The sequence below is a fragment of the Citrus clementina genome, unplaced genomic scaffold, assembly GCF_000493195.1.
Source record: "Citrus clementina cultivar Clemenules unplaced genomic scaffold, Citrus_clementina_v1.0 scaffold_3, whole genome shotgun sequence".
NCBI classification, from domain to species: domain Eukaryota; kingdom Viridiplantae; phylum Streptophyta; class Magnoliopsida; order Sapindales; family Rutaceae; genus Citrus; species Citrus x clementina.
In genome coordinates this window covers 18,724,208-18,734,110 of record NW_006262339.1, presented here as the reverse complement: position 1 = coordinate 18,734,110, position 9,903 = coordinate 18,724,208, and the positions used below count along the sequence as shown (strand labels likewise).

The window sequence follows — 9,903 nt, the reverse complement described above, 5'->3', positions numbered from 1 at the left end:
AGCCTCTGCAAAGTCAATCCAATCGAACTCTATGTCTTTGTTTAAATGAATTGGGAACTAATCTTCAGGTGTGACACACTGATCAACATTAGCAGATTTGTTGCTTGCCTGGACCACTGATGAGAAAGATGAGACACAATCTTCATTAGCAGTTACTGCAAATTTAGCCCAGTTGTACCCTTTTACTTTTAGTTGATTACATGCCTCTAGCAAGTCCTTATCAGATAGTATTACTTGCTGCTCAGATTGCCATGGAAACATCACTTGAACCTTGATCCCATTTGCATCCCTAATAGGGTGACCCCAACAAACATCCGTAATATCAGTCCACATCTTGTGCAAACTATATTGCTCTGGAATAGCTAAACCAACTACAAACACTTCACCATCAATTACTGCCTCAATGTCAAAGTACACTAAGCTGCATAAACATTAACATAAATAATTAGCTTAACCAGTTCAATAAATGCCATCTTTTATATGAACAATCTTAAATGTAGCAATACAAAATTATATAAGTAATGGCATGAGCTCTAACATTACAGATTATACATGAAGAAAGATTATCATTGAACCTGGAAATATACATTTTGGCTGTAAAATTTCAATAAACATTCACAGATCATGGTCCAAAATCATCAAGAATTAATCCGTTTTCAGAGTTTACACAATATATCCAATGATTATCAACTTAAAAATCAGTTCATTTTCAGTCATTGCTTCAATTTGTAAAAATCTTAATTAACTATATAAAAAAGTCAAGTATCTAACTAGCAACAATTCAACAAAATCCAAGAATATAATAAAACCCAACTTCAGTTTTAACTTTTCACAGAAATACACACCTGCTACGCTCTTCAATCACTGGCTGTTCAGATGCCGGTCATCGCCGAAATTCAGATAGAAGCATAGTTGATCTTATAAACTTGTTAGCTAAGTGTATCACAAAGTGCCTCTGCTATTGCTAAATTCAGCAGGTGTTAAAGTTATGTTCAGAAAAAAGAAGAAGAAGAAATGAAGATAAGCATTGTCAGTGTCTTTGAAAATGGGTTCTACCCCCTCGGGTTTCACTAGCTTCAAAGCCATGTCCATTCTCTAGCTGCTCTTGTCTAATCAATTACTTTATATCAGCTTTTGTAAGATTTAAAAATAAAAAAATAGGCCACTTACGTTATTGCCCTCAACTGCCTGACGGATGTCTAACTCTTATACACGACCAGGGGGAATGTTGTCAATATATGCATATATTCTCTCTAAGTGTAGCAGAGACAAACCTCGGGGGTGGTTTTTAAAAATTACCCAAATGTTACAACATAGGCGTAAATTGATAACAATTCTATCAGAAGTATTTACCCGAAGCAAAACCCTTTGTAATGACTCATCATTATCATAAAGGATGGGCGATTTCTCATATTTGTTCTTGCAGGTTCATTGAACCTGTCTCGATTGTGGCGACGAGAGCTTTCAGGGATGCTAGCAGTGCTTGTTCTTAAATTAGAAAGGCGACTGGCAGCTAGCTAAAATAGCAAATTTGAATCCATCCAGTGCTTGTTCTTAAATTAGAAAGGCGACTGTCAGGCGTCAGCTAGCTAAAATAGCAAATTTGAATCCATCGCCAATATGCCTATTTTCTTTTTAATTTCCTCCGATATTTTAACGCAACTCTCATTTATTTCTATAGGATAAAAGAATTTTCAAAAAGATGTAATAATTAATCTACTTTATTGCTTTCGAGACAGAGGTTTTATCCTCTTCTTTGGAGGGACTGAGACATATTTATTATTAACATCAAATGTATGACAAATAGAATTTCGCAAAATATTAATGCCGCATGAAAAAACAAAATACGTGTGTCTTTAAATAGGGTTAATTCCCATCTCATCCCTACAATATGGTCCCGTACACATTACCTTCATATAGTTTGCCAGATAACTCAACACATCCTTCCTAAAAATATTTAGCATAATCTGAGAGTTCTGCGCTTAAGGGATTTGTAGAAAGGGTCAAAAACTATATCCAGAATTTTCTAATTTACATTAAATTTGGATAAATGAATACGAAACTTTATTTTCTTTATTAAATCACAAAATACTGTCTTGAAAGTAAACACTCAGATATATTTTGCAGGCCCTAAATATTAAAAAATGATTTTTCTCTCTAATTCCTATGTATAATTTTTTTTTTTAACTTCTCTCATATGCTAAAAAATAAAAATCCCTCTTTTTTTCTAATAATATTTTGTCAATTTAATTTTTTAATTACGACCTTTTGTCACCAAGTAAAAAGCTTTCTTTGTCTCAATCTATTTTTTCCTTTAAACAAAAAACCAAGGATGAAGCATCTAAGTAAGTTCATGGTACGGTATTCTAATCTTAACAAGAATCGTTTGCTTGTGTTTCACCGTTAAAAAATCATATATCTCTATGTATCAATACGATTTTAAAAAATTGGGAAAAATTGTATACGATAGGACTACTTTTCATTGCTAGGCATTGAGAGATATATTATCAATTTTTTTTTTTTTTTGTTTTGATGATGATTTCATGGAGAGTCATTTTGCTTGCCAATATGTTTATATTAAGATATTATGAAAATAGTGACAATGAGAATTTTTGCATGTATTTGTTCGGAAGCCATTGCCTGACACCATCTTCATCTGCTTAAGTGAAAATAACAGGCAATTAGCTGGTTGAAATGGGAAACAGCTTCAACTCCCTGACCAAATTTTTAGCAATTATCCTTCATCAAATTGGAATTTTTGGGTTGCCTCTCTTACAGTACTAGATTTTCATATTATCTATCATATAGAAACAGACATGCGTGTATGAGAAAGAACTGGAAGCAAATACGTAGGTAAAGAAAATAAGAGGCCCCCTTTTTTTTATTTTGATGGTAATATAAGACAGAAGATGACAACAGTTGCACAAAGAGAGAATAACAGGAAGAAGACACAGAAAGATTAAAAAAGATCAACAAACAAAAAAAGGTTCAAACAAAAAAAAAAAGGCCAGGCAGAGAGATTCATGTGCAAATGATTACAGAAACAGAAAGAAACAGATCACTAGTAATCTTCAGGAGCCAAGGGCTGGTGAGTGTGGATTGGTGGCTCTGTAGGTATCACTATGTACTCGTATATGAGTGCCGCAAGTCCTGCTCCAATGAATGGACCGACCCAGTAAATCCAGTGGTTCCTCCATCTCCAGCCCACGAGTGCCGGTCCGAATGCCCTGGCCGGATTCATTGATGCTCCGTCAAACGGTCCACCTACCAGAATGTTGGCGCCGACGATGAACCCGATGGCCAGAGGTCCAACTATCCCCAGGCTTCCTCTTTTGGGATCAATCACTGTTGCGTAGACAGTGTAAACCAAACCAAATGTCATCACTATCTCCAGCACAAGCCCGTGCCCTTCTCCAACCCCAGATGCCACATAAAACCCCACTGGTCTCTGCAAAATAGACCTACAGTTAATGCAACCTTCCTGAGCGCGATGCAAATTAAATCGATATAGGGCTTTATATATAGTCATACGGTTCACATAACCGTCCTGTGATATTATGAGCGCGATACAAATTTTATCAAATATACAGCTGTGTATATAGTATGTTTTACCATGCCATTGGTGGCGAATCTTAAGAGGAGGGCAGCAACAATGGCACCCAAGAGCTGAGCAATCCAGTAATAGATGGCGCGAACGACGGAGATTCTTCCACCAAGAAGTGCACCGAAGGTAACAGCAGGATTGACATGGCCACCGGAGGTGTTGATGCTCGAGGCCACCGCCGCAAATAGGGCTAAAGCATGTGCAAGTGCTATCACCACCAGATCAGAAGGTGATGTAGTTGTGGCCTTAGATATCTTGTCTGCATCAAGTTATTGCAAATTAATCTTGTTTAGACCCTCTCTCAACATAAAGTGTTGCTTAGCGTCTTTGCATGTGTGAGCAAAGGGTGTTACAAAATCAATCAAAATAAATATATATATAACGCTTTTCATATATGTAAAGGAGATGACGAAAATCAAAGAGCTAGGGTGAGCAATGCATATATGTACCTAGAGCAAGTATAGAGCCTTCGCCGGCGAAGACAAAGATCAGAGTGGAAACAAATTCAGCCAAGGCAGCTCTCATGGTGTCTGGATGAGCAGCCTCATCAGCCCTCCCAATTGCATATCTACGAGGTGGCATGTTGGCTATGTACACTCGTGTTGAAGTAATCTTTATATCAATTTTTTTAATTTCTTCAAAAACAACAATCAGATTATCCCCACCAAAAAGCTGCTTCTGCTTCTGCTTATGAGAGTTTGATTTTGAAGGTGAAAAGGTAAAGAGAGGAGTGTTAATGGATGATGCTGCGGCTTTTTTTAGTATTTTTATTTTCCTACTTCTGTTGTTGGGTGTGTGCTTGGAAGCAAAGTGGAAGTGTAATCGCTTAAAATGGCCAAAGGAAGCTTGGAGTTATGTGGGACACTTGGGGGATTGAAATGCATGAAAAGTGACACGTGCATGTATGTGTTAAGCAGCTGCTTGTCCAACTGGAGGCTGCATGTATGTACATGAAACGGTGTGTCTTATTAATTCTATATTTCTAATTATTATTATCATCTTTTTATCTCTATCTCTTTGGTCTTCCCTCCAATCCAGACTGTTGTTGCTTTGCTCTTAAGATATACATGGATTGAGTATACATGGACATGTTTGGCTACTGGACTAACTTCACTCATCCTAATCTTCACTCTTGATTTAAACCCAAAAAATAAAAAATAAAATTATTTACTGCTCTTCATTTAACATCATGCTACATTAAATATGCAAATCAAATATCACTCCTGCCTTCATAAGGAAATGATTCTCTTCACCTATTATGACTTCGTTGGCAAAGGATTAATTCATCCACTCTTATCCCGCTACTCGTTTAAGTCCCACTAAAACCAGATTGTCAGTACATACACAATAGTAAATGGGATTGGTTATATGATATAATAATGTATTCTTTTCATTTTTTTGTATTCTTGTCTTCAATGTTTGATATTGTACATTGAGGGTGGACTTCTAAATTGAATTTTTAACCCTTAAGATTCGAATTTGATGATTACAAAAAATTCAACCAAATTCTTGAAGACAATGCAAAAATTCAAATCCAAATTTTGTAAAATCTGGACATCTGAACCTGAGCATGACTTGAACTTTAAATACTAAGTCCTTATCTAGTAACTTCAAGATTTGGGTCACTTCATTGCACTGCATTAACTATCAAATTACTAAATCAAGGTGCCAAGTTATATTGCAAAACTTTTTTTTATTTTTCCAAGAGTTTTGTTAAAAACAAAGTACAGAATTCATTCTTATTTTCTTTTCTACAAGAATGATTAACTATCAAATTACTAAATCAAGGTGCCAAGTTATATTGCAAAACTTTTTTTTATTTTTCCAAGAGTTTTGTTAAAAACAAAGTACAGAATTAATTCTTAATTTCTTTTCTACAAGAATGATTAACGATCAAACTAGTAAAGAGCAATCACCAAACAATCATGTATTGGCTAGCCAATAAATTCATCCAGGCAAAGAAAACTACTCTGAGTGTTCAGTGTTCTGCTGTAGTATTATTTCAAAAGAACATATTACAAAAGTGAAAACACTATCTAGTCTAAAATATGCACTCAGTTTAATTTATTCTTACAGTTGAAATACAGAATATAATCACTGGACAGATTCTTGATTATTTTTTACAATCGCGCAGTTAGTACAGTTAGAGTTGAGTGTAAGCTGTGCCCTAATCATGAATTTCTTAGCGTTGTTTCCAGTATCTCTATGCAAGAAATGAATCCAAAATAATCAAGAACTTAAAAAATAAAAATGTTTCAATCATTTTCTTCAATCATTGGCTGAATCTCTTCAATTCTTCTCAACACTTCACTCATCTTAGGCCTCTTTTCAGGTGCAATATCTGTGCATTCTAAGGCCAACTCTGTCAGCCTCAACATTTCATTTTGCCCTTCTCTTGCTGCCAATATTTCGACATCCAATATATCCGTCGACCAATCATTGTCCACCACCATCCGAACCCAGTCGGAAAGATCACCCGACGTTTCATTGTTGCCAGGAGAACCATTCCCCGGAATCCTTCCAGTAATAACCTCCAGTAAAATGATACCAAAACAATAAACATCAGCCTTGTGTGTCAGCCTTTTTCCTTCAGGAAATTCTGGTGATCTGCCAATAGCTAGATTTTCGGAGGCTTTACGCGATGGAAGCAGAGGTAGGAATCCAAAGTTTGTGAGCTTAGCGCGATAAATGTCATTTTCGCGAAAGATCAGAATGTTTGAGGACTTCAGGTTTGCGTGAGGCACCTTGTGGGAATGTAAAGTTTGGTGAAGAAAAGCTAGACCTTTAGCTGTTTGTTTGATGATTGACAGCCTTGTAGTCCAAGCCAAAGGTATTCTTCCAACTCCTCTGCTTTCTAAAATCATTTTTACAAGTTTTCAGGTATTAAATTCCATTATAATTTTGTTGAATTAACATTGAAAATGAGGTTGAAGACATTGGCTAACAAGAAATATTTTATTTTAAAAAGAAAAGAAAAAAAAAACATAGTCAAATACAGCTATAAAAGAACCTGAACTCACCATGTAAAAGATCAAACAAGCTTCCATTAGGCAAAAACTCATATATGATCAGCTTCTCCTCTTTTGAATAGTAAAATGAGACAATCTTGGCAAGATTTTCATGCTTTAATTTTCCCAGCAGTTGCATCTGCTGAACAAATTCCTTTTTGCTCAATGCATTCATGTTCTTGACTCTCTTCACAGCAACAACAGCACCTGATTCCAATGTCGCTTTATATGTACTGCCTACTTTCCCCTTGCCTAACACTTCTGCTGATGCTCTTAGCAAATCATCCAAGTCAAATACCGGAATGGTCTTGTCGAAAAATTCCAATTCTACCCTTCTTTCTGGATCCTCCATGCTCCAAGAATCCGGCATTTTCTTCTCAGACAAGTGTGCTGATCCTTCCCCTGCCTCACAAATAAATCAAAACCAATAAAGTTCAAATAATGTACACCCAATATAAAAAATTACAATGTAAACATTTTTTAATATGCGGACATATGCACTAGTAAAAATGATTTCAGAACTTTTCTGTAAAAATTAGTAATACCTGCTTGCCCCTCATTTGACTTTTCTTTTTCATGAACTTTTTTGTAACAACACCAGAATAGAAGCATGACCAAGAAAGGAACCAGGGCTGAACCAGCTGCAATCAAAGCCACACTCCATATTTTCAGACTCTTCTTCTTGTCTTCCTTTGGCGGGGGAGGAGGAGATGGTGGTGGAATGGCCGGAGATGGAGGCGGAGGAGAGATTGGACATAATTTCTCCAAAGGTCTGCCACAAAGACCAGAATTATGCTCAAAAGAACTGCTTGGAAAACTCTGAACGACTCGAGTCTGAGGAATTGGACCGTCCAGATTGTTATACGAAACATTAAAATCTATCAAGCTTGTTTGATTAAAAGGAGGAATTTGCCCATCCAAGTAGTTTTCTTGCAGCTCAAGCTTTTTCAGCTTTGGCAGATCAATGTAGCCGAAAGGGATTCCATCCGAAAAGTGATTCTGGGAGAGGAAAACAGTTTCCAGGTTCACAAGATTGGTCAAATTCGGAAGAGAACCTGAGAGCAAATTGTTCCTGAGGCTGAGCTTATTCAAAAACGTAATGTTCTGCAAAAACCCTGGTGGCAGAATTCCTGCAAGTTGAATTTCTTCAAGCTCAAGGCTCACAATATGCCCGTTTGAACAAGAAACACCAAACCAATTGCTTACATTATCTATGCAAGGAGGGCCCGTCCAACGACTGTGCAAATTTGCGGTAGAATTGAGAGAGTCTCTAATCTGCAACAAGTCATATCTTTCAGCTGGGTAATAGTCTGCGATTTGCACAGAAGCTGCAACAAGCACAACATTTTTTGGCAACAGAACGGACACCATCATCATCAATAGAAGCAAATATAATGTTTCTGCAGCTGACAAAATATTCATGATTAATATGGGTTATTGGATTGAACATTAAAATAGCACTTTTGATGATGATTGTACCAAAAGATGGGTAATGACCTTTCTTGGTGATCAAATAAAAGCACTTGTGATTGCGAAGTATGCAAGGCAATGATTGCTTGAAATTGAATGGAGGGAACAAAAGCGGAGACAACAAAGGGAACATCAAAACAAAGACTTTGTAATAACTAAGTTGACAGCTTAGGCTTCATTCATTTTTGAGTTTTAAATCTCTGTTTTTATTATGTCTTTGGAACCGGGCTGTTCATGGGAAAACATGACATTATAAATTTATAATATTATAATTAATTAGTTATATTGTCCTTGTTGGACTTTAGGATTTGTCTTTCATGTGAAAGCTTAATCCATCTTAATTTGATTAAAATTTGAATGCAGATAAATTATGAATAAGTAAATATGCTTAAGCTTGTCAAAATCTTTTGTTGGAGCCCACAGTGTCCCCTAATCAATCAATTTTAAATTAAATATCCAATTGATCTTCTAATCATGATCACATTGAACCCACATCTCCCTGTTCATTTTACTCTTTTCGAGTCCTTGAGTAATATGAAAAAAAAATATTAAACTAGACTTTAATCTAATACTAATATTGATATAAAACATATGAAATAGATAATATATTGATAGAAGATATTAAATAGATGCCATATTGATATAAGATATAATTTTTAATTCTTTGCCATATTTTCGTGAGAAGCAAAGAATGTAAAAGGAGTGTATCCATGGAATTCTTGCAATGTAACAACTGGTTATTGGATGACCAATCACTCTTGCTAATGTACAGCTCAACATAATATAAAACTATACTTTATATTATATTATATGATTGTTAGAAAAATGAAGCGAAATTATAGATATGATCCATTTATTAATTATATTGGCCTATTTAACACATTTATATTAAAAAATTGAAAAAATTATTGAAAAAAATGACAAATTTGTCAACATTATTTTTAAATAAATTATAAATGGGTTAACATGAATTCAGTACATCTATGACATTACATAAATGAGTAATTCATGGGTAATATTAGTTATTCTTTTCAATAATATGATCATATATTAATTGATATTCATGTTGTAAATGGCTAAATGAGCTAAGGTAATTCAACACAGATACGACAAGATTATCTCTTGTTTTTTGTCATGCCATGCCAATTTATATTAAACTAAATTCAAAAAAATCATGTAATGTCCATGGATGTAACTGCGTCTTGACCCTAGTTCAATGATATAAAAATACTGATCATAATTAATAATAATAATAAATTTTTAGGAATATTTTATGTAACTTAAGTGTCTGTAAAAAGTGGAAATTCAATGAATTTCCTCGTTAAAGGCAAGATCTAAAATCTGCCATAATCAACAAATTATGAACGTTGTAAATGATTCGATTTCGTTAAATTTTGACTTTTGTGATTTTGTGATATTAATATTTAGCAATATAATTCCATAACTTTTTTTAAAACGAAAATTAATAGTTTCTTAAATCTCCTTGCCATTATTTATTTCATAAACAAAAGGTCAAGAATTCGAACAACTAAAATAATAATAATAATAATAATAATAATAATAATAATAATATTATAAAAAAAACAATCCATGAGAGTAATTAATAATAACAATCACCATATTTTAATATTTTGATTATATTCTCGGGCAACTGAGAACTGAGAAGCTTTATAAAATCAACATCTTGAGAAGCTATGATGACTTCTTCTCATCTTAATCAATCCAAAATATGCAGCTTTCAGTCACTACTTAATTTAAGAACCAAGAAGATGTCTATAACTCATTGATGCATCAGGCAAGTGCCACTTACTTTGACTTAAT

At 34.6% G+C, this 9,903-nt stretch overlaps 2 protein-coding genes across 2 annotated transcripts; both read right to left on the bottom strand.

Moving 5' to 3' along the window:
• Positions 1–2,860: 2,860 nt before the first annotated feature.
• On the bottom strand, positions 2,861–4,466 carry LOC18047112 (probable aquaporin TIP3-2). The gene is made up of 3 exons (XM_006441436.2): positions 4,054–4,466; positions 3,613–3,863; positions 2,861–3,448 (listed from the first exon to the last, which is right to left on the bottom strand). The coding sequence occupies exons 1-3, from the start codon at positions 4,184–4,186 to the stop codon at positions 3,062–3,064; spliced, it is 771 nt and encodes a 256-aa protein (XP_006441499.1). The 5' UTR covers positions 4,187–4,466; the 3' UTR covers positions 2,861–3,061.
• A 1,393-nt stretch (positions 4,467–5,859) lies between these two features.
• Positions 5,860–8,034, bottom strand: LOC18047111 (probable leucine-rich repeat receptor-like protein kinase At1g68400). The gene is made up of 3 exons (XM_024187067.1): positions 7,158–8,034; positions 6,625–7,014; positions 5,860–6,458 (listed from the first exon to the last, which is right to left on the bottom strand). The coding sequence occupies exons 1-3, from the start codon at positions 8,032–8,034 to the stop codon at positions 5,860–5,862; spliced, it is 1,866 nt and encodes a 621-aa protein (XP_024042835.1).
• Positions 8,035–9,903: the final 1,869 nt, after the last annotated feature.